Source organism: Poecilia mexicana, unplaced genomic scaffold (genome assembly GCF_051168715.1).
Source record: "Poecilia mexicana isolate PSO_F unplaced genomic scaffold, ASM5116871v1 scaffold_23, whole genome shotgun sequence".
Lineage (NCBI taxonomy): Eukaryota > Metazoa > Chordata > Actinopteri > Cyprinodontiformes > Poeciliidae > Poecilia > Poecilia mexicana.
Window position 1 is genome coordinate 9,002,197 of NW_028263392.1, and position 24,215 is coordinate 9,026,411.

A 24,215-nucleotide genomic window follows, 5' to 3' on the forward strand; every position below is an offset into this window, starting at 1 on the left:
GCACTATTTTGAAGCCATACTATACTATGACTCTTTTTAGACCTTTTTAAACGTCATACTAAACTATGACAAATTTCTTCACATTTACGTTGTCATACTATATACTATGACAAATTTTTGCACTTTTTTGATGCCATACTATACTATGACCCTTTTTTGCACTTTTTCAACATCATACTAAACTATGACAAATTTTTTCACATTTATGTCGTCATACTAAACTATGACTCTTCTTTGCACTTTTTTGAAGTCTTACTATATACTGACAAATTTTTGCACTTTATTGAAGTCTTACTATATGCTGACAAATTTTTGCACTTTATTGAAGTCTTACTATATACTGACAAATTTTTGCACTTTATTGAAGTCTTACTATATACTGACAAATTTTTGCACTTTTTGAAGCCATACTATAACTATGACTGTTTTTTGCACTTTCGACGTACTATATACAATGAGAACTTTTTTGACATTTTTACGTCATCATACTAAACTGACTCTTTTTTGCACTTTTTTGAAGTCATACTATACTATGACTAATTTTTTCACATTTTTACGTCGTCATACTAAACTGACTCTTTCTTGCACTTTTTCAACGTCTATGACAAATTTTTTCACATTTACGTCGTCATACTAAACTATGACTTTTTTGCACTTTTTCGACATTGATGACTCATTTTTTCACATTTTTACGTCATCATACTAAACTGACTCCTTACCAGTTTACAGCTAATCCAGCAGACTAAACTGGAATAGTCACAACATAAATTATATCTAGTATCAGTGCGGAATATGCTTTCAACATGAATAAGCCTTTAACAGTTTTTCAAAGAAAAAAATCGGGATCAGAAAAGTTGATAAATCTGACAAATATTTATGTAAACATTCAAGGTAAGTTAAAACGTGCCCCAGATTATTACAAATATATTTCAGTTAGCGAAAAATTTGACTGAATGTTCACCTGCTCGATTTTTTTCTATAACACTTAAACACCGCAAAACATTCGGCGTGCTAAGCTAAATATGCTAACACCGAGCTACGTTGAGAAAGTGACGCCTGTCATACATGTTGGTCTAAACCAGTGTTTTCCAACCTATTTTGAGCCAAGGTACATTGTTTTAACTGAAAAAAATCACGAAGCACACCACCAAACAAAAATGTAAACAAAGATACTCTGTAGCCGCCTATATTACATATATAGTCATTCTTATCAAAGTGTCTTGAATAGGAATCAAATAAACACAAAACTGAACCCGCCTCCCCCTCTTGGAAACTTACATATATCAGACGCACCGGGCTACAGGCCGCTGGTATCTCTGCCGCTCTCGGTTTCCCATAAGGATCCAGCTGAGGGCTGCGTCCTAATAACTGCTGGATATATTAAGGACGCAGTTCTCCGTCTCCGTCTCCAAATCCGGTTTTGTTCACGCCGAGTTTACGTGCAGTGGCTCTATTTCCCTCCTGTGCTGCCAGATCAACACTCCTCAACTTAGAAGCTGTATCATATGAGTTTGAAAACATTTCTCCGTCGTGCCTGCTGCTAGCATGTGCTTGTTCTAAATGAAAATTCTTCTTTGATTTCCAATTTTGACTTCCAATGATTCACTTCCTGCTAAAGAGCCCCCTGGTGGTTGAAGAAAAATCCACAGAAAAACCGCTTGTTCAAAGTGTAGGAAAAAGTAGCAGTTTTTAGTCCGGGAAATACGGTAGGAGAAATTGGATAATTTCCACGGCACACCTGACGATCAATCACGGTACACTAGTGTGCCGCGGCACAGTGGTTGAAAAACACTGGTCTAAACATCTCAGAAATAAATTATTTACCAAGTTTGGTGAACAAGTCAGACACGTCGATAGCAAATTGTTCTGAAATGACTTGGCTTCTGTCTCTTCTGTGGGAACCCGTGGTTCTGGGGGCGGAGTCAGTGAATTAACTCCTTTACTGTTAAGAAGTCAAGAGCTATTGATTCCATTTTAACACCTTCAGATTTGATATGGGGACACTTTGTTTTAACGCTCGCCTTTAACTCCTAATAGGTTCGTTCTCACACAGGGTTACATAAATGCGACTAAAGAGTAAAATTAACTCTGCTTTTGCACAAAGTTTACCAACACCGAAACATGTTAGTAAACTAATTTTTGACCAAGAGGGGGCGCTCTACATTTCCGCCTCACTTAGAGGCATATTGTGGGGTTGCTTAGTAACGTGCCGCCTTTATTAGTGTAAAAAGCAAAATTTTATAAACTACACTTTTTTTTTCCTGAAATAACATGCCGATTAAGTGAATGGTCAGACGGATGGATCAACAAAACACCAGATGGACAGATGGAATATTTACGCAATGAGACAGAACATCTGGAAAAATCATACTTTTCATACTCTCTTTCCTTTCTTCATACTTCTCCAGACCTGGAAAATACATTTAGGAAACTCCATACTTTTCTCTCACAGAGTAAAAACTAGTTAGACAAACAGAGTCCAAAAAATCTTTTTATTAGAACAATACAGCAGGTATAAAGGTCTATTGCAAATCAAACACTCCCATCAGAATGGAATATGTGCTTCAACAGACAATATGCTCTCTGCAAGAGAAATAAATTAAGATTGATAAAACAAATAGAAAATGAGAGAAAAACAACAGAACAAAGCAAGATCTTTTTCTTCTTTTATAAAATATATGATGCAAAGAAGAGAAAGCAGATCACTCAACTTGCTGATTAAGAACTTGCAAAACCTAAATTTCAAACAGTAATTGAAACATAATTCAGAAAAAAGATTACTTTATTATGCAAATGTAAAAATTTGGTATTACCTGAAAACTTGAATTGAAAAAGTTCACCTTTTATCAATCACCAAGTGTCGTCTCAACATCTGAGACTAACCATGAGCCCTTTAAAGAAGCAGGAACTTTTTCAAAAGATAACGTCAGATTAAACATAACTGTTTATAAGTGACTTTATCTTTGGTCACCAAGTGTTTATTACGATCTAACAAAGAAAATAAATAACCTGAAATTAAAGCCTGCATTAAAGTGGATACATAAAACGCAAAAGAAAAAAAGAAATTTCTAAATGAAAAAACATTTTCAAGAAGAAATTGTCCTCATCCTTAATGAGAGCAACTCAGGATGAGGATTAAAACAAACTGCATGTGTATTTAAGGAGACTGCAGTTTGATCAATTATAAAAAAAAAAAAAATAGATATGATCGAGGCATTGCTTATAAAAATATCCTGGGTAGGCTTAATATGTTTTAATAAATCATTTAGAGGAGGGTGTAGAAAAAATAATTATATATGGGTAGAACAGAAATAAGATTTATCTTTATATAGATAATTTAACAGTATAAGGACGAATTAAAGCCGCTACATATAAAGATGGGTTTTTGTTTTGTGTTGCTATGCTTGTATTTCTGTTTCAAGATTTTGGAATCAGTACTCAAGGCTCAGACAGAAATTCAGTGGTCTTTAACCAGAGATGTGACCCCTAAACAACTGCGACAAAATATCAACTGCTAATATTTTGTCAATTTTCCTGCAAATCTCCATTACTTAAGAACAATCTAAAGCTGTGAGAAAGAAATCCCACCACCGCCATATTTGTTTCCCTGCCACCGTACGGGTGGACACCCCTACTCCACTTTAATCATCAGGTAACATATTGATTTATTCATATTTTATAACATGTTTTTTTGTATTTTTCTTAAAATAAATTTCATACAAATCTATAACCAAACATTTAGAAATCTTATTTACATTTTTTTTAATTAAAAGAGACTATGAACCTTTTTTGTCCCATCCATTTTAACTTACAAAGCTTAATAAAGGAAGAACTCTGAAGGCCTTTTTCACTCAAATGTTTTCAATCCTCATCAGAAAGTGACTCAGAAAAAACAGCATTCACCAATGTAGAGGGAGGGGGAGAAAAAAAACCATCACCCAAAATGCTTGTGAAGTTGGTTCATTAATCCAAGAAACAGATCAACACAAAGAGGAGCTTTAAACCTCCCGATCCGTCCCGACCTGCTTAACACAACAGGCTGCCGTAGAAGAAGTGTTTGAGCCAGAAGTGGAAAAACTGAGACAAAATGAGAGCAAGCCCATTTTGATGTCTGTCAGATTAACAGCGCCCCCTGGGGGGCAAGCCACTGTGGTCTTCGGTTGCAGCAATGAGATCTGTGTACGGTTCAGTCTGAAGAGTGAGTGAGGGTCTGTGCATAATTACATGAGCCAGTGCCGTCTCGTATACCGTCAGTGAATGAGTGAGTCAGAGTGTGTTTATGTGTGTGTTAAAGCATGCCATCCTCAGTGCAGCCGCCCCCTGCAGTGTACCGAAACTCCTGCAAGTTAGAGACGCCGTGAAAATGGACGAAAGCCCCGGCGACTACCAGGATGTGGAACAGCTGGTGGGAGTGGAACTGTGACAAAAAGAGAAACACACAGCAGTGAGCGGGGAGACATAACCACAACATAAATACGCATACTTATCACGTGCGTTTGTTCGACACTCACCCAGATGTCACACTTGCCGGGGAAGAACCTCTCTGGGATGCGAGCAGCGTACAAACAGGCACCGGTGATGTAGAGCGTCGCCATGAGAAACAGCCAGCCCATCTGACCGATGGTGGTGGCCTTGATCAGACCCTCGCTGATGACAAAGTGAAGGGTGGGAACCACGCCGCTCAGACCCAAACCTACAAACACTCCTAGGAACAGACAGGAGAATTCAGTAGGTCACAGAGAAAAACACGAAACAGCATATGAGGGCTGGCAACTGTCGTTTATTCATTTATGAAATGCCAAAGTGAAGCTCAAGCTTACCTGCTCTGACTGCTCTGTACTGCGGAGTAGCGAAAAAGTCACATTGTGAAACTGTGATGGCAGCCAGACCCAGGACACACACAATTATCAGGTAGATGAAGCAGGGCTGAGGCGAGCAGTAGAAAGAATAGTACAACCAGGGGACGAAGGAGCCCATGATCAGGAAGGCAATCCCACTGTAGTCCAATCTGAACATAACATAATTCAGTTAGTAAGAGACTTTTACTTCCTTTACTTTCACTGCCACAAAAAAAAAAAACAAAAAAAAAAAAAACAGTTGTGCGTCTTACTTGGAAAAGATTCTGGACACGCCCTCTGAGTGACAGTAGACTGTGTGGAAGAGCCAGGAGAAGGAGAGGCAGAGGATGGCTCCGAGGAAAAACATCCCAATTACTACCTTCTCTTGCAGTGGAGCCACAAAAGACATGTTGGGTCTGAACATGTACATGAGACCCAGGCAGAGGAAGAACAAGCAGCCTGCAGAAAGGAGGAGAGAGGAATAGTGGCGGTAAGAGTGAGAATAAGAGGAGTGAGTCATAATAAAAGGGAGAACATTTATAGATTACAGTTTGCGGGTTTTTTTTAAAATTGTTTTTGTTTTTGCAATAAATGTATTTGGCTGTAAATATCCTTAACTGTAGGTCTGGGGCTCCCCTGATGTAGATGATTTATCACGCCACTAGATGGCAGAAGAGAGCTCTAAAACTAGTTTTGCAACGTTGTCATAAAACGAACGAGTTCAGCCAAAAGGTGCACTGAAAAGAGCAGCTTATCTCCGTTAGTAGATTAAATGTTCAACTTAGTCTGAGTCCTTGGCATTCAATCAATCATACTTTCAACACTTCTTATGCAAGACACTGAAACTGCTTCTTAGGCGTTTTAAACAGTAATTCTATTAGCTAACAGATTACAGTACAATCTGGCTAAATATGAAGATTAAAGGATGAAATGAGAGAAAGTTTCTATTTCAGTCCTAATTATGCTTTGTGCTGTAAGAGCACTGTTCTTTAACGCATTCTCTGGAAACAAAACGTTTATGTTCGGTTCACTGATGGAGGTTGGGATGAGAGTGTGAGCCGCGTACCTAGCAGGTGTGTCCAAATGTTCCCCGTCTCTGTGTGGATTCTGAAGATGCTCTTGAAGCAGGCGCGAAATGAAGGCATCGGTGGTCTGTGGCCGTGAAGCAGGAAGTCGTTGTCTTTCAGCCAATCCGGGAGCACGTCGTGAGGGATGACGCGCCACCGACCCTCCCACATCTGTTTGGTAAGCAAAACAGAAAAGAACCTTAAATCAGTTTTGCCCAAAGGCACCAAGAGCCAGTTGGTTGCTTAATAAATGCCGGAAATTAGGAATGTGTTTTTGTGCCACTGGATCCAGCTCAGGAAATTACAGCTGTAATATCTACAGAGTGTCCAGCGAAGATTTCAACGTCACATTATCAGATTCGGTGTGGCCTGATGTAAATAAATTAAGTGAAGTCTGACATAGTAAGCATGGCAGACAGTAAGAGGAGAGAAGCGTCTGAAAGATTTATTGCCGTCATTTACAAACTGCTGGCTGTGATTTTAGAAGACAGAGTGTATAAATCTACACACTCCAGAAATACCATCTAATCTATCAATGGGAGGGATCTGTCTATACAGGATAATCTTAGTGTATGCTTGCCTTATTACTTTCCAAACTACTGCAATGCACACACAAGTCAAGCATGAGTTTAAATTGGTTGGTAAATTATTCACAGTGGTACATTTTTGACAGCTGATCTCAAATCTATTTTCAAAGCTGTCCAAGTAATTAAGAGGTCCAGTCAGGTGTTCAGATGACAGCTGGTTCTGAGCAGCATAACGAAGCAGAACTGCAGGCCTCTGCTGCGCACATTTAAGGGGAATCAAGCACACAAAGTGCTACTGACAAGGTTAATACCGGCACTGCAAACTGGATACATTAAAACAGGGTGCTCAATACAAATCCAACAACAAGTCGTCAATAATAGCAGGTAGAGATTATTTCTCCAACCCATTAATACAATAGCTATGATTAATGAGTGTACAGGTTTACACATTTTCCATTTTGGCCCATGTCCAAATATGGCTTGTTAGAGCCTGTCTTTACACCTTGGACACCACGGCTGTAGTTTACTTTAGGGCACAAGCCTGTCATATTTTTTATGGTTTTATTAGTAGCAGTTTTTCTTTTTACTGTGTGGATTTTATTGAGCGTCTCAGTAAAACAAACACCTAGGTGGAGCTTAGTGAGAAATATGAGCCAAAGTACAGTCACCCTAATCATGTGAACGCTAACAGAATTAAAGGTGTAAAAAAGAAATTTAAAAAAAAAGTATTTTTACCTTATGTACAAACTCCTCCATCTTTTCCATGGCGTGGTGAGCTTGCAGCAACGGAGTTCTCGCCATAAAGCCTTCGTCGCTGCTTCTCTCATCCTCGCTCTGATCCCTCTCCTCTCCTCCGTCATCCTCTTCATGGCACTCGGGGACAGACTGAAACAGGGCAGACGGACGACATTAGACTGGATCCACGCCAAAACTTTCAGAGCTTAAACATACAGACATTTTCTCGAGCGATAGATCACGAGAGAATGTTTGCCAAAGTGCCAATTAATCAAGTTAATGAGCGTCACAAAGGAAAGCAGACCAGGAGAACTGGTGAAGTTTGCCTATAAACCTGTTGGAGTTGTTTTGCCTTCCCTGAAAGTCTTTGGACTATTTTGTGTCAAATAATTACAGCACATGTGTAACAAAATAAAGAAATTTAAAGGAACGGAAATAAAAATGTAACGGGAATGTACAAAGTTCAAAAAGAAATCCTGCAACCACTTTTAAACCTTTCAAAAACATGACTTTTATTTTGTAATACCATTAATAATACCAGATGCCTGGACTGGAACAGTAGGACCAAAGTTGATCAATTGTCTAACCTATGAAAGATTAAACCTTTTAAACCTTTTATTTTGAATACAAAGGCTTTATTTTGAAATATCTACAATTGAAGAAATTTGGATCCTAATTATACAAAAAACATATAAAACATTCAGGTTTTTACTTCGGAGCCTAAACGCAAACCTTTTTAATAGAATGACTGTTTTGATTAGAAATTTGAAATCTATTCCAGAAATAATCTAAAAAATGCATTGGATTATTTAGTGACGGAGCTGATTTGGTTCAATAAAGCAGACGCAGCCACCGCCTGCCAATCACAAACAGGAAGCTCAACAACCGAAAAGTGTGAATTTAGTCTAACAACTCGAGACACAGCTGGGCAGCCGGGGCCGCCTGGTGATAAATATGCAGTCATTAATCAGAACTGGTGTACAAACAAACAAACAAACAAACAGACATAACACACACACACAGAAACAGCGATGCTCCATGGAAAAACAAAAAAGAAATCAGGTGGAAAACCGTGATAAGCACAGCAGTGGAAGCAGCTGAAATCATCCAAACCTCCATTCGACACATATTACTTTATTGTGAACGAAGATAACGGAAAAGAAAAATGCACCTTCTGTTGTTGTAGCTCTAAAGGAGGAAAGAAAGTGAGGAAAATTCAATGAGACAGAAATAAAAAATGAGAATGCAGTCTGATGCAAAACCTTTTTTTTTTTAAAAAAGACCAAAAATTCCTCTGGATCAGCCCAGTTCCTGTCTGCTCTTAGAATAATGCCCCTGATGAAACTTCTCAGTTTCTGTGGTTTATGGGCTGTTTTACATCTGCTAGTGTTAAGTTTGTACATGTATCAGTGGTGCTTAGCCATGCATTAGGACTTCTTTCAGTCAGCTGCAAAGAGGACATGGAGGTCACACTCTAATCATGCTAAATGACTTGGGAAAAGATGCCAACAGCAGCTCATGAAGTCCACTTGAAAACATATCGTCTTTATTTTACATAACAAAATCAGAACTAGCTAAAATTGGTATCAGCAGATCAAAGATCGTCCTTACTTTTCTGATTGGTGAATCTTAAATTAAAGGTGGAACCTGACATTGGGTTTCTTGTTTTGGTCACAGCCGTTTCGGTTGATTTTTAGTTGGAGTTGGAGGCGTTGAAATTGATTGACAGACCACAAAACACAAACTAAAACCAACTTCTCTTCTGAGGAACGCTTCAGCTGCACAGAGTCCTGTCCTCACTGAAAGCCGCAGTGGTGAGGTTTGGTGGCAGGTGACACAGGATGTCTGAGTGACATCTGCTCATGAGGAGCTTCTGGTAATCATCAGAAAACATTCAAAGCCTGAAACAAAACATTCAAAGCCTGAAACAACCCATGTTCTTAGGAAATTTTTTACGTTTACCACATTAAACCCCCTCGGAGACCTGCACATGCAACATGTGACCAAACCTCAGCTATTCAGCCTCCGACTGGCCAGAAGGGTAAAGGCCCTGGAGTCAAATTTCACTCCGTATGAAAGTGTCTGGATGTCGGGCCAACGGTACGAACCGTCCCCTCTTGGAGGCGCCCAGGTTGGTTACTCATCTAACACGCCCAGTTATTTATTCCCTCCATCGCAGCTGTAGTCATACTTCAGCAGAAAGCCTCTCCAGTTGTTCTCAGAACTGATTTCAAAGAACACACCTGAGGCACCTAGGAGAAGCTTCTACGAAAAGCCATCGGTGTGTTTGCACAGCACATCGCCTTTCACTCTGGGATCCAGATCCAACAAAACAAAATAGTTCTGCTAATCACTTCCTGGAAAAATGGAAGTGTATATACCTTTTCTTTTTTTCCAGTCCAGCAGAGGGAAGATTTCTTTTTCTACTTTCACCAAAATAAACATGAAGACCTAGCTCAGCTTCATGTTTATCTTTTCCGATAACAAAATAATTTTGTCCACTTAAGCAATGTTATATTTGGGGTGTGCATACAGAGATGATAAAGAAGGTTGGAAGCCTTATCAGTGAAATGCAGACACACTTTGAGCTGAAATACACAACATGATCATTAGAAGGCCTCTTTATTTATTTTTTGGGGGGCATTTTTGATGGAGTGAGGCAGAGGAGAGTGTCAAGAACAATGAGTTAATATATATGTATACAATGACGGTCAAAAGGTTTATCAATGTAACAATGTGATAAAGCTGTAAACCAGTGAGCCACTTTGTGAATGTTGCTCAGGTTAGAAGTGATTTTTAATTAGGGCCTTTACTCCAATACTAAGATGAAATGCAAAAAAATACATACAGCACACGTTTAAGATCAGATATTTACTTTACCTCAATTATTTACAATGATTTTCTCAATTTTTTGGACAGTAAAACTACATTTCTATGGATAAAAAGGGTTTTTTCTGCATTCCCCACATATCCTGATTGATAAGCAGAGATGGGAAGAAAAAAGGGTTTGCGAGCTCTTTCTACCTAGAAGTAAATCAGGATGTTTTTCTTCTGATTCCCAGAAGGCCAGACTTCTTCTCTGTCACAAAGAGTATATATCCAGCTCCCCTCAGGCTCATTAACTCCATGTTGTTCTTTCTGGTCAATTTCACCTGACTAATGATCGGTTTTCTGCAAACACGCCCGTCACACGCTTGCATTTTGAGGTCTCTGCTGCTTGGTGGCGTTTAATAGTGAGTCAGCAGGAGCCACAAAGTCCTGGAAGGGAGATCAGTGTAAAAACAGAGAAGGAGCAGAAAGATAAGAGGAACAGAGTTGAAACTTTGGAAAGTCCGACAGTAGAACGTGCCAGAGAGGGAAGAGCTCACCCCTGCACACATAAACCCCCAGGGCAGGGCAGAGATATTCAACATGTGACTCACTCATCTTCACTGCCGTCTTGGGATTGTAGGAAAAGACACTGTGACCCTCGGTAGCGGCCTGTTCCGAAGACAGGACACTGTGCTTCCTGTTCTGATCAGGTGGAGGACGTGAATGCTCCACAGGCACAGAGACACTTTAAAGCAAGAGCGCTTAAATCTGCCACTTCAAAGTTTTTTGTTTTCCTTCACTCAACAAATGAGCAACAGGCGTTCGATTGGGATTACACAAGTAATCCACTGTTGCACCATAAAGTTTCAGCTAATTTCACTTCCCTAGCAGCTCACACGACTTTTTAAATAGGCTTAATAGGAGACTTTTGTACAGAATTTGAACCAGGTGAAGCTAAAACTATTCCTCCTGAAGAGTTTTAGACAGAACATTTTTACAGACAGAGGTTGTTTTACCTTGTATGCAAAATGTGTATTTTATTGTACAGCTTTGTGTCAAGTACTGCTCTGAGTGTGTTGTTCTTTCATCTTTTGAGTTTGCATAATCCAGGCAACAATTAATTGATTCCAAACTAGATGACGATTATTTCAATAAACATCACAATTAAACTGATTAACTGTTTCAGCTCTATTAGCCAGAAAATTTAACAAACTTTATATATTAAAGCCTGTTTGTCTTCCAGAGACAAAATTAAAAGCTGCAAAACTGAATCTGAGTGCAGTTCAGTTTTTTATGAAGTTCATTTTCTAACTTTGCATTATAATGTCTACTTTTTGGCTTTATTGGAAGCTATCAAGTTGCTGTAGAAAACAACAGAAGGTGTCTGAATGGTAATTCACTTCTGATGTCATAAAAAAAAAATCATATGAAAACAAGAACAGCCTCAATCAGGCGAGTTCTGCTGAAGACAGAAGTGTACCAGATGAAATCTGGTGGTAAACAGAATGTGGGATACCAGTCTGAAAGTTTCACCAGACACACACACACACACAGACACACAAAGCCGTGAACGAGTGAAACGAGGCCTTGTTTAGGGCACTGAGGGGTTGGAAACCATGCCTGGTTGTGACCGAGGCAGGTGTCTTCTGATGCCGTCTCAGGTTTACGTGTTGTGTTACAGCAGGTAAAAAAAAGTTTGAACCCTCATACAACCATCGAAAAAAAAAAAAAAAAAAGGTTATGTTTCAGCTTGACGGCAATTTCCTGCTAAAGAATAGAATTGACCGCTTACACACAGCACCTGAGAACGAACAAAGCGTTGTCTCAGTGCATCTGGTGCATTGGTCAATAGTCAGATTTGTTTGCTCTCTTTCCAGTAAGGCCACCATCTTTTTGTAAATCTGTTGTTAAATAACAACACATCGCCATTAACTTAGAGAGGACCTGACTGATGAAGCAGAGCCAGCTTCATCCTAATGCAGCTCTAATTGCTACAGCACGGTGTGAGTCATCAGAGCCTGCAGAGCCTTGAAAGTGGTGCGGTTATCAATAAGTGGAGGTGGATGTTGGGAACCTTGGACAAAGAGACTCGTGACCAAGGCATGCAAACTCAGAAATCTGACTTAATAATGCATTATATTGCAGCAAACTGAAAAGAAAACAAAAAAAAACATCTAGAATCTTGGAAGAAGATTGATTTCACTTCTTCTGGGTTTCTCTAGTAGGTATTTTGCAAGTTTAAATATATATATTTTACTCAAATTCTTGAATCAGATTTCTTTTGACGAGACTTATTTTTTTGAATCTCAAGTTTTTTTATTCAAGGCTTTTCACAAACTTTAAACGGACCCTACTCATGATATTATTTAAAATAAATAAAGTACCGCCATCAACAGGTAGATTCAAAACCACACCAAGATGAAAATGAGCAGAAATGAAAAAGTAGTTAGAAAAAAAATTGCACATCTTCGGAAAGCTTTGAGCGCTGCTTCTCAAGATAACTTCAGGAAATAAAATCTGTCCCTTTTCATTTTTTTAAGTCATGTTTTTCTTGCATGTTTAAAGTTTTTACATTCCCCCAGAGAACTGATAAAGCTCTGTTAGCTGTTCTCTGCTGCAGCTCTTTAGGCTTAAGAGTGGCTCAGTAGTACTTTAAAGGAGATTCCAAACTTTTCTAATTCAGCTTCAAAAATCAAGTTCAAAATTGCTCTTTAGAAGATTTTACCGAGTTTGAAACATAATCTGCTTATCACTTTACATGTTGTTCACAAAGATTGAAAGACTATTTTTTTCTTTTTTTTTTATTTAAGTGAGAAAATGTAAAATGTATCATTCTGTTTTCAAACGGCCAAACGGGTCAGCTTCATGTTCTCAACTTCTTAATGACTCCTCTTACATTATTAACGCTAGGATGCGAGTTTTGGTTTTGTTTTACAGTGTGACCCAGTAAAGCCCCGCCATGCCACATGCCTCTGAACAAAGCCCCAAAGCTGCTGACAGCAGGCAGGTGTGTGTGTGTGTCCTATACTCACGCCATGGTGTGAGGGGCACTCTGCGGTGCTGAGGTGACTGGTTGAAGAGCCTGAGGTGTTGCATGTGTTTTTCTCCCGTGGACTCATGGGACCTGCAGGTGAGCCGTTTGTGGCGTTTTCTGTGAGGTTAGAGTTTCTGTGTCGCAGCACAAAGGCCGGGTCCTCAGCCGGCCTCCCGGCCCTGACCGTCTCTTCTTCGTCCAGCTTGAGAGGCTGGACTGCCTTCTTTATTTGGAAGCAAGAAGGAGCTCAGCTGGAGCTGGACAGAAGGACTGAGGGGTGCAGCCACCAACCGGAAAAAAAAAAAAAAATCTGAAACGATTAGAGAGTGGGAAGTTTGAATAAATAAAAGTCACGCAGGCAGGTCAAAACTCAAACTTCAATGTATTTTTATCAGGAATTCATGTGGTAGACCCAACACAAAGTGAAATGGAAGGAAAAGGTATATAAATGGAGCCACTTGTCGCCATGGTTACAGCTGTAAATCTTTTGTGGTCTGTGTACCAAGAAAGTTATACTCGTTCTTTGCTGAAAGCACTCAAGCCTCTCCGCAACTTCCCAACCTCATCCTTACAAGAAATGTATAAAAGCTTCCCTTCTGCATGATGCTGCCACTGCCATGTTTTACCGCAGCGTCTGACAAAAGATTTTTGCTGTCCCAGACATGGCTCTCATTGACGTAATGAGTTAATTTCTCCAGCAACTGGTTGCACTTGGATTTGTTTAGCTGAATTAATTCAATTGATAATTTCATTTCCCTTTGGGATAAATAAAAACATTACTGAAGTGAATAACATAGACTGAAGCTTGTTGCAAAATGTCTGGATATTAAATACCTGGGTTGTAGCTGAAGTCTCTGAACTGGAAGATGGGTTCGAGTCGAGGCTTTATGGGACTAAGCTGGAGAGGAACTGCAGTCCAGAGAGAAACTGAAGGAAAGAAAAATAATAATGACTGGTGTTAGTCCCAATTTACTGTAAAATAAAAATACAAGAGAACAAAAGAAAAACATATGAACGTAAAAATGTAAAGATAATTAAAACATGGCATTTAGCTGAATAAAACATTCAACACTTTTAACCAGTCCCAAACTTTAAATAAAAGATGCCTCCAAAATATCCCTCAGTGTCTTGTCTGAATCACTCCATTATGCCATCCACCCTAAATGCTGCATTTAACAAGAGTTGCAAACAATAAGAAGCTGCCAACTTGCTGTCATGGCGAGTTGCTTCGCAACGAGAGGTGTCAAGGACAGCAACAAGACATTCACATACAGGAAGCTGAAGTATCCCCCGATGGCAAATTGTTTTGCACTATAGCTTTCCTCTTAAACAGAGTTAGCTGTTAGGAACCAGAGTTCAAATGTGAGCCCATCTTTAAATAGATTAAAGAAGGTTCTGATGGCAACCATCAAATTAAACTTGTAAACAGTTCCACAAAAAAAAAAAGTACATGCTGATATTTTAACTGCAGGTTTCCAAAAAGGGCGACCAAAGCTTCGCCAATTTGGAAACAGTCAGGAATGCAGCTGCAGACTCATTTCCACATACTGCTGCTTGCCATATGTTTACCTCCCCATCTTTCACTGGGCTCCAGTGAGGCCAAATCGATGTAAATATGTCCCAAAGGTTAGCATAGGGCTGCTTCATTTAAACTCTCACCCCGCCCCACTACACATACATTAAAGCTTATTACGCTCAGTGGGAAAAATAACCCCTCAGGTAAACAAGAGAGTTTCTTCAACACATATTGAAAGAGGACTAAAGGTAATAGGAGAAAGAAAGAAATACTAGTACTAATATGTTTTACACATTATATTAACCTTCAGAAAGCGATGTTATTCACTCAGGTCCATTTTTCACTCTGTGACGTCTTATCGATTTCTATTTCTGCAGGCCAACTATTATCAAAAATAGCCGTAGCACTTTTCTCTGATATCCACCACCACATTTCCTGTCATGTTGGAAAGTTTGCTTTCACAGCTACTTTTGATGTGATTTTTTTTTTTTTTTTTCAGCCGTTAGTTTAGCCCCCAGGAGGATAGACGCAGCGCGAGCACAAACCGTCCTTTTGACAATTTGGAAAGGTCCGGAAAGCAAAAAAAAAAAGAAGGAAAAAGTAAAGACGCATATTTATCCACCACTAAACGGACATTGTTCACTTTACTTTGTTCGAGAAGTTTGATGTTGCAAGAATGCTTGAGGAATCAAAAGACTCGCACGTAATCATTGGCGCTATTTATGAAAATAACAGTAGCAAAACAAACAGAACAGTACAGACTGCCCCGTCCCCTAATTAAGATAAAAAGAATCATTTGATAGAAGTAAAGATATGGCAGGAACACAAAGCAAAAGCTGCTTCAAACACCCAATCCAGGACGTGCTTGCAAGGATCTGAACCGACCGACTCCCGAGTTGCTTTAGCCCCTACAACAGCTGACACGTTATGTCTGTCCACAACAGGAAGCAGAATGAGTCACCGAACTGTTTCATGCAGGGTAACTATGATCGCATTGCTCTCAGATGGGCAACTGGTATCACGCAGGCTTCACTTTTAGACTGAAAATTCCACTGTTAAGAATCGGTTTCTACATTAAAGTCTTCCAAAATACTCACATTTTCCTGTTTCAATTATAGCTATAAAAAGGAATTAATCTCACTCGGAGTCGTCATTATCAGCATCATCAAGTGGCATTTTCACATCGATGATTTTACCCCTAAGTTTAATACCTACAAGACAGGCATAGGTACCAGGGTGAAAGCTATTGTAATGTCACACACTGTTGAGATTACAGCCAAAAAAAAAAAAAAAAAACGAAATAAAAAGCTTAATACAACGGAAACCGGGGTCGTGAATCAGTCAGGTATTTGTGTGCAAAACATCTTTGACTTTGTTCTTTCAGTCTATTCTTAGCGTGGCGTCCCAAATCTCATTTTATCTGCTCTGCATGTTGCTGCTTGTTTTCGTCCGACAAATTCAAAGCTTTGTGCACCACATCCAGCGTTAGAAGAGGAGACAGGAGCGCCACGCCTTTTTAAATTTTATTATTTTTTAAAAAACTATTTGAAAGCAGTCAGGTGAGGCGTACTCAAATGCAATGCAGCATGTCGTCGCTTTTCACCCCTTAATTTAAAACGTGTATGTTTTGATTCTGAAAAATTTCAGTGTTTTATATATATATATATATATATATATATATATATATATATATATATATATATAGAAGCAGAGCAACTGAGGCCACAACTAAGTAATGTGGAGCCAGTTACTGGTGTAGAGTAGCAAGCATAAATCAATCACTGTATCCAGCATTGTAATGTCACAGAACTCAAATGAAGAACTGCTGAAAACTAAATAAAAGGATCGATATAAAATGATTTGCACTGTTATTTTTACAAGTGGTGCAGAGATCCCAGCTGAAGAAAAAAGAAAATGGAATAGAAAGAAAAACTGTCATAGAGTATACCTCTGCTCTGGACATCAAGGTGTTTTGGATTGTGATATCTTATTTCCACTATGGACTGCAACTGTTATTTACTTACAAATACTAGAAACGCTGCTCAACAGAAAGCATCACAAGTCATAGCAAACCTTGTGACAAAGGTTTGAACAAACTAATGAACTGGGGGGGTTTTTAAAAAAAAAAAAAAAAAAAAAAGAAAGAAAAAAAAGAGGAACTTCAGCAAACTAAAGTAGGTCAAATATTTGCTTGTGTATAAAAAAAAGGAGAAAAAAACCCCATATATAAATAACAAGAACCGGTTTTTCAACCCCGTCTTCACTTTTAACTGTGCTTTAGGCCTGCATGAATATGTGGCGTCCTGTAATGACACACTAACATGTGGGTCAGAAGCAGTTTAAAGTACTGTTTTCTTTACTCTCACTCAGTAGGAAGTAAATGTAGGACAAAGGTCAAGCTGTAAAAAACGGCAGCACTGCAGAGTCAAGTCTATGTACGGCAGGCAAACACGTCATTCTACCACTGATTACTATAACTTGTTATCAGGAGGTCACAGCACAGTCATCTTTACTCCCCCCGTTTCATTTAGGAATCTGATTGTTAATTAAAATATTGCATATTTAGGTATTTTTATGTGAAGACATTTGAAGGAGAAAATATGAACAGGTTTATCAGTCTTCTCCATTAGACTCACTTCAACCTATTGCTGTTTTATCCCAAAGAAAGTATCTAATATCTGATCATGGGTCAAAACTGTATTGGTTAAATAAAGTAAGTAGTATTAAACTAGTTAGTTGGAATTAACAATAGAAATACAGTCATAAGTCAACCTCCGGCGGTTTCTTTCCTGCTAACCACCACATTCCAGTGACGACAGCTAATGTTTGTTTTTTTTTAATTTGAGGAAATGATAGGAAATTCGACGTGTACGCTGCTTATTCAGAACCTGAGCTCCTTCTTCGTATTTGCTGCTTATTGTTCGAGGCTGTCCAACGGCATGAAATTTTCCCTTCAATGTGTGCTGGCTGTATGAGTCATTTCATCAGACATGGCCGGCTGCCTGCGTGCCACTTGGTACGTCATCGCTCTCTCTCTCTCTCCCCCTAACACAGACACTCACCAAAAATGTGTAACACCAGATAAACACACACATTTCACAGAATTTCTCTCCCACACAACAAATGCACAGCCTTTTTAATTTCTTAGTCACACTCCTTTAAGTGATGACTTACAAGACAAGTTAGAAGACGACATTGAGCGGTAAACTTTAACGGGTCACTACTGCCATTCCCTTGCCTTGCCTTGTTTTTGTTTCTACTCAAAATCCTACCTCAGCATGATGTTCTGTTTTGCGTTAACCTGCAGTACAAGTTTTACAAGCCTAACAGATGACCAAGCAGCCAAGCCGGTAACACTGACTCACAAACACGTTACACAGGCTCAACTACTCAACTTCATCAACATCAAGCCTACAAAGATCTCCATCTTCTGTCCGTTCTCACAAATGTTTTGCGAGCAAGCTATCTTATGGTCATTTGAAGCCAAAACTGAGCATACTTAAAATCACTTTGTGAAGCAAAGAGGAAGATAAATCCAACTTTTCAGTATCTGACCAGCTGTTCATCGATTAGAGCTAAAACGTGCAAATTGTGATCGCTGGCTGATTGATTGGTGGATCTCTACCCAATACGGGTCAAAAAGGCAAAAACTCTTTGACCTTTGACAGTCACATGGAGCTTGTCTAGTCATCAGTCCAAAACCATAAAAATAAAAAGATAAGACTGGTGACGACCTGCTTTGGACAGTGACCTTTGGACGACAATGATAACCCTAGCCACTGTTCTGTTGCAAGTATTAGTTTAAACTCTCACACGTTTCTTTACTTCCAGGAAAAAAATAAACGAAAATACTTTTGCTGCTGTGAGTTCAGGTTGTTCAGTTTTTCTTAACCAAAGCAAGAACCACTCAGAGTTGGTGAAAATTCTAATTTCGTGAATTTCTAACCATGGTAAATGTTCCACTGACGCTGATCGGTACTTCTGAATTTTTCCCACAACCTCTGCAAAGTTCGGTTGCTTCGAGATAAACAACATAAACTCACCGTCAGGTTTTCTGTTGCCCATGCAAAAATGTTTGTGGATCAGACATAAATATGCTTTCCACACTTAAATGCAGGTTGTGGTTGTAGTGTGTTGCGTTGTGCGTCCCTGTGGTTGGGGGTTTCACACAAGTATCCATTTAAATGTGGGGCAGCTCTGCAGAGAACCAAACCTGCTGTTTGAAGCCAGATGACTGGTTCTGCTGTTCAATACGACTGAGACGCAGGCATTTCAACACGACACACTCCAACCAAACTATAACATTACCCAAAATCCCGTTTCAACCTCTGTCTCCACAAAGCTACAGCTGATCATAAATAATGAGTAGTGTTGGCTTTGAGCTGAAACCTCATTTGGGTGGGGTTCACTTTTGGGGTGATTCAGGAGCATCGCCCAGCTAGCTTCTACATAAAAACGAACCACTAACATCAAGAGCAAACAGACAAAGTGGGTGTCCCCTGGTGTCCTGATACAGCAGGGACATTCTGGTCCAGCTGCCAGGAGTCTCATGATTGAGACCGGAACAAAGAGCGACAGTGTGATGAGCATTTGACACAAACACACACTCGTTCTCTTAGTCGAGACGCAGCACAGATATTATCAGGAACACACTTCTGACAAGCATGGTACGTTTTAACTCCCTTAAATTGTTTACAAGCTTTAAAGTAATGACACAAATTTAAAAAATGGATTTCATGGGGAAAACTTAAATACCAACACATGTATTTATGACTAGATTTCATTAAATGTACATTTTAAAGTTGGTCCCAAGTTGATAAAATATTTTCCTCTCCAAAACACAATTTAATTTAATTTATTGTAGTAGAAGAATCAGCAAGAATATCATGCTGGTCAAACAGCTTCAAAGGTTATAAAATAAATTATTTGAATAAAAGAAAAAGAATTTTAGTGTAGAAGGCTGAAATTAATTTTATTACCAAATAAAATTATGTTATATGGTATTAAAAAAAACAAGGGTCATATTGAAAAATAATTGGTAAAAATATATAAATACATTTTAAAAATATCTTAAATAGGATTCAGTCAATCTAAAAAAAATCTCTTTGCAACTGATACATTTGTAATGGATAAAACATAAAAATAGTTTCAGTCTAGGATCAATAAATTATTCTAATTTTGACAATGTAAGAAGAACTAGTCTTTATGCTTTATGTGGACAAATATATATATATATATATATGTTAAAATAGTGACATTGTGTAAATTTGTGGCAATAAAAAAAAGTTAATATTATACCACATCTGGTATTTATGACTATTTTTATAAACCTAAATTATTCGAAATACCTCGACTCTTTTTAGACACTTTTTAGTCTGGCATGAAGCGCACACAAAGTCTAAAATTACTATTCACAACTAATTAAAAGTTGAGCTCCAAGTGTGCATGAAGCCAAACCACTACTGACAGAGGGAACCCAGTAGACCACAATAAGGTTGTCCGTCCTGCTGGTGAACAACCAAATGTAGTGGCTTTAAAGCACTAGGTGGTAATCCAAAAGTGGGTCAAATGAAAATAAGTGGTCTCAGAAGATAAAAAAGAGCAACATGGAGCTATTAAAAATACATATTCCTTTTGTGTATGCAGCGTGAAACTGACTGAAGACGACCACATTATTAATAACTGTTCCCCATTACCAAATTTCGGGTTTTCCAAACATCCCTAGAACGGCGGCCAATTTATTTGTAGTCTTTGAGGATGAATTAGATCACATTGTGGTCTAGTTTCTTAAATAATTGCTTATTCTTTATTTAATCTTAAACTTTAATATAATTGGGAAGAGTTTGCTTAAAAATTTTACTGCAGCTTCAAAGGAATCCCATTCAATCATTTACCCTCTAAAGGTGTTTCATGGGTTAAGATGATTATTGTCTCCATGGATAAAGTATTTAAGTCTTGATAATCTTATTTATTTTGGCTTATGCAAGTATTGTGTCTGTACATTTATATGACAGCAGGTGTCAATGTAAAAGCTTTGTAAATCGTGTATTTCCACCAAACACACTCAAACAGTTTTAGACTGCTTTCTGGGTTGTTTTGAAAATAAATAAATGTGGATGACATAAGAGATGTATATAAAAAATAAATAAAATAAAGCAGCTCTTCTCTTTTGTGATCAATCACGTTCACATTGATAGATCTATTATTCTCTGAGCTATGTTTAGCTACTCTCCTGGCTGGCACACTTTGATACACTGACATCATTACACATTAAATTCACCACAGAGCTGTACTTTGTCATAAAATAACATGACATATGCTCAATATCAATGTCTTGCACGGTGGGAGTTGGAGCATGTAGCAACTTAAGTAATAGTTGCATTCTTCGGACGAAATTCAGGCCATAATTTTCACTGCAGAATCTTGCACAATGCTGATTGTGAAAGGCACTGAAACGTCAAAACAAATTATGCAGTAAATATCTGCTCTGAAATCACAAGATGAATTTGTTTGTCAGTTTAAAAATGAAGCATGTTACTTGGCGTAATGAAAAACGGCTTAATAATAACATAACGGTTATTATTAACTCAGCCTCATGATTCCACGCACTTCAGTTTCATTCTGTCACTTTGGGTAAGTTGTAAATGGAAACTTAATCGAGGAAAAGAAACTGTGTTAAATATGAATTTCTCATATCGGTAGGTTACAGAAAGAGTTTCTATACTGCTGAAGTTTGTGTATAAGACAACTACCCAAACAATAAAATATTTATAAAATGACTTCATGCCTGAAGAATGCTGACTGAAAATTGGATGTTGCACCATATACAGATGGAGAAAAATATCAGATATCTAAAAATGACAAGTTCTGTCTCATACTCCTACACCAGAGACACATATTCAGTTGTGACTAGTTTACTACTGGTAAATGTGTTTCTCAGTGCTAATAACTGCATGACAACTGTTTGACAACAAGCTATTTTTGGAATACTCTGGGAAAATACAGTCATGGTTCAACACATCAACAAATACTTATATTTTTACTTAAAAAGTTATATACACATCCATGCAGTTGGCTAGTAAAATCTAGTTTTATGGGTAGACTACTGCTACAAGTGCGTATCAAGGTTTTAAAAAAAAAAAAAAACAAACTTTGAGAACTGCACAAAATTTACGCTACACAACTCCAACAAGGTGAATTAAGGTGAATTTAATGGGATGTCAGGAAAATGCTAAGGTCAGCCCCTCGTTTACGAGACAGACAAATTCATCTCATTCCAGGTTGCAGAAAACACGTCTGGTCTTGGTGTGGAAACTTAAGGTGTGTCACTCATTACTCCGATTGTGATGAAGCTGTATTTACAGCAGGATAAAGTATGGCCTATCTGTTCTAAATAAACCAATAAACTTGCATTATCGTTACAAGGTTTTTGGGTAAATGCCATAAAATTTGTGTTATTTTAAACCAAAGTAAAAAAATAAAAAAATTTAAAAAAAGCAGTTGTTTGCTTTTGTAAGGAGGTTAAGGTTATTTAATCATTTCAAACAATTACAGTATTTTTTGTTCTGTTTCTATTGACAACCCTAGCCAGGAATATATGCTGAAGTTCCAGCCCACAAAACCCGTATTTAAACAAACCAAAGAAAAGTTAACTGTTTGTATATAAAATTAATAGTGTTAGGTAATATGTTCCATAATTTATATTCCAAATTTGAGCTTATTTGATAAGTAGTTCATGCTAAATTACCCAACAGTTGGTCTAGAAATCATCTAAAAAATGCACTAATAGAAGTGCATACAAGAAGAATTTATGGTGGAATCCTGTCTAACTATTTTGATAATAATCCTGACATACGTGGTAATGTCTCTTTAAATTTAAAAGTAATTTTAAAAAAAGTTAATATATTAGAAAACACAGTAAGCCTTGTACCTGGTATTTTCTGCCATCCTATTTTTTGCTGACTTAAGTGAGCAAGAAACAGGTGAAAATAAAGAATAAAACTCGTATTGAAAAACTGAAGACAGCAGCTACTTGTCAGTCACTTAACAACTCACCTTTAAATACCAAAAAGGAAACTATCTTCACTAAAATAACGTCAAGATGAGAGAAGTAAATTAATAGTGGGAGCTCAGAGACCCCAGGTATCAACTTAACACCGGCGAGCAAGACAAAGAAAAGACAAACTCCAGGCATTCTATCTTCCACTGACAGCGCCAACTTTTACCAATTTAATACAAGACATCAACAAAATTGTGTGTCATCTTGCTAACGTTACCCTAATGTAAAAAATAACCGTAGTTACATCTAAAAAGGGCTAAGGAAAAAAAGACACCCAGACATACCGCAGCCCTTCAGCGGTCTGTGAACATGGTTTGTTTACACCGAGCTAGCGAGCTGGCTAGTCCGCTGCCACGTCTGACAAAAGCGAGAAAAGTATTTTAGACAGACTGTGTTTGTGTTGACAGCTTTCCCCATCGCACTCAATGTCTTTAAACATGCTAAATAAGAGGTTCACGTGTATAACAATGTCTCTCAAAGACAAAGAAAAGCTGTGTTTTGGGGGGGCTGGCTAGCAGCTTCTAACTCCTGTTGTTTTGACAGCCAGAATTAGCTGGATAGCAAGGCTGTTATTCAGGGAGGCGCTAACGTTACATTAAGGAAAGTATGGGGTGATATTTAACAGCCTAAAATAGGACATAAAAACAGCACTTGTAATCAACAGTATCAAATACAATTGGTAATATTCACCTGCTCCGAATGTCCGAGGAGAAATTAGTGCTCTGGGTGATGTTAAAAGAGTTGGCAGCGAGTTGTAGCTGCCACCCAGCTCCTCTCCAGCCTAAACAGTTACTAAGCGAGCTCCCTTCCAGAGCTCACTCACCTACGGAAGGGAGGCGTTCAGCCCGTGACGCTACTCGCATGAGCACAAGATATCCAATCAGATGGCTCTGCGAAAAAACTGACCAATCACCGACGACCAGGAACAAGACATGATTCTTCTATTGTAGTTTTTAACCAAAGCTGTTACTCAAAAGCAAAAATACTAAAAACAAAGAAAACCGAAGAATTACTGTAAAAATAACTGAATAAAGGCTGAAAACAAAGGAAAAATTAAATAAACAATAAAGATGCAAATCATAAACAAACAAAACAGAAAAATAACCCTATTGACATAAGTATGTATGATGGTAAACAGGAAAAAAATAAATCAAGAGGACGCGAAATGCTACTTTATGAAATTTTGAGAGATTAAAAGAAAGTCTAGAGGCACAATTCAGTTTTCTTAATTGTGTAAATCTGTTAAAAGTTCTTAAGCAAGTAAAATCTTTCCAGCAATGGCAGCAGATTATAAATCTAGAACTATATGACCACTCTCCATCTGTCTGTTGTCCAAATTGCCTTGACAGTTTTGTTACACATATCTGACTTAATGTGCCTGTGTGTGCACACAGTCAACATGAATCGAGCCAATGAATGCATAACTGAATCATCTGTTGTTCACCACCTCTGCATCGCTGATTTAAGAAGTGCGTGCAGACAAGTGAATTTCATGCCAGAGCACACATAGCCCCACTCCCAAATGCAATGCAATGACAGACAGCGCTTGGTTGTGCAACAGGGAATTAGTTATTGTGGTGCAAAGCCCTGGCAGCTGGGTGTATTCCTGAACTCCAAGCTTCATAAAT

At 38.3% G+C, this 24,215-nt stretch overlaps 1 protein-coding gene across 2 annotated transcripts; it reads right to left on the reverse strand.

The window, feature by feature from the left end:
- Positions 1-2,478: 2,478 nt before the first annotated feature.
- On the reverse strand, positions 2,479-23,418 carry adipor2 (adiponectin receptor 2). 2 transcript variants are annotated; one of them, XM_014992579.2, is made up of 9 exons: positions 23,278-23,418; positions 13,847-13,939; positions 13,011-13,282; positions 7,168-7,317; positions 5,905-6,076; positions 5,111-5,297; positions 4,821-5,008; positions 4,512-4,705; positions 2,479-4,417 (listed from the first exon to the last, which is right to left on the reverse strand). In XM_014992579.2, exons 3-9 carry the CDS (start codon positions 13,095-13,097, stop codon positions 4,289-4,291), a joined length of 1,107 nt encoding a protein of 368 aa, XP_014848065.2. In that variant the 5' UTR covers positions 13,098-13,282; positions 13,847-13,939; positions 23,278-23,418; the 3' UTR covers positions 2,479-4,288. The 2 variants fall into 2 exon arrangements, with proteins under 2 accessions (XP_014848065.2, XP_014848064.2); XM_014992578.2 differs by having other exon boundaries at positions 13,011-13,322.
- Positions 23,419-24,215: the final 797 nt, after the last annotated feature.

What these genes read in the sequence shown, in the direction of transcription:
- adipor2 (XM_014992579.2), bottom strand. Translation starts at nt 13,097, where the DNA reads ATGAGTCCACGGGAGAAAAACACATGCAACACCTCAGGCTCTTCAACC. An exon ending in TGGAGGAGTTTGTACATAAG is followed by an intron (nt 6,077 to 7,167) that starts GTAAAAATACTT and finishes CTTACCAAACAG; the next exon opens with ATGTGGGAGGGTCGGTGGCG. An exon ending in GTGTCCAGAATCTTTTCCAA is followed by an intron (nt 5,009 to 5,110) that starts GTAAGACGCACA and finishes TGTTATGTTCAG; the next exon opens with ATTGGACTACAGTGGGATTG.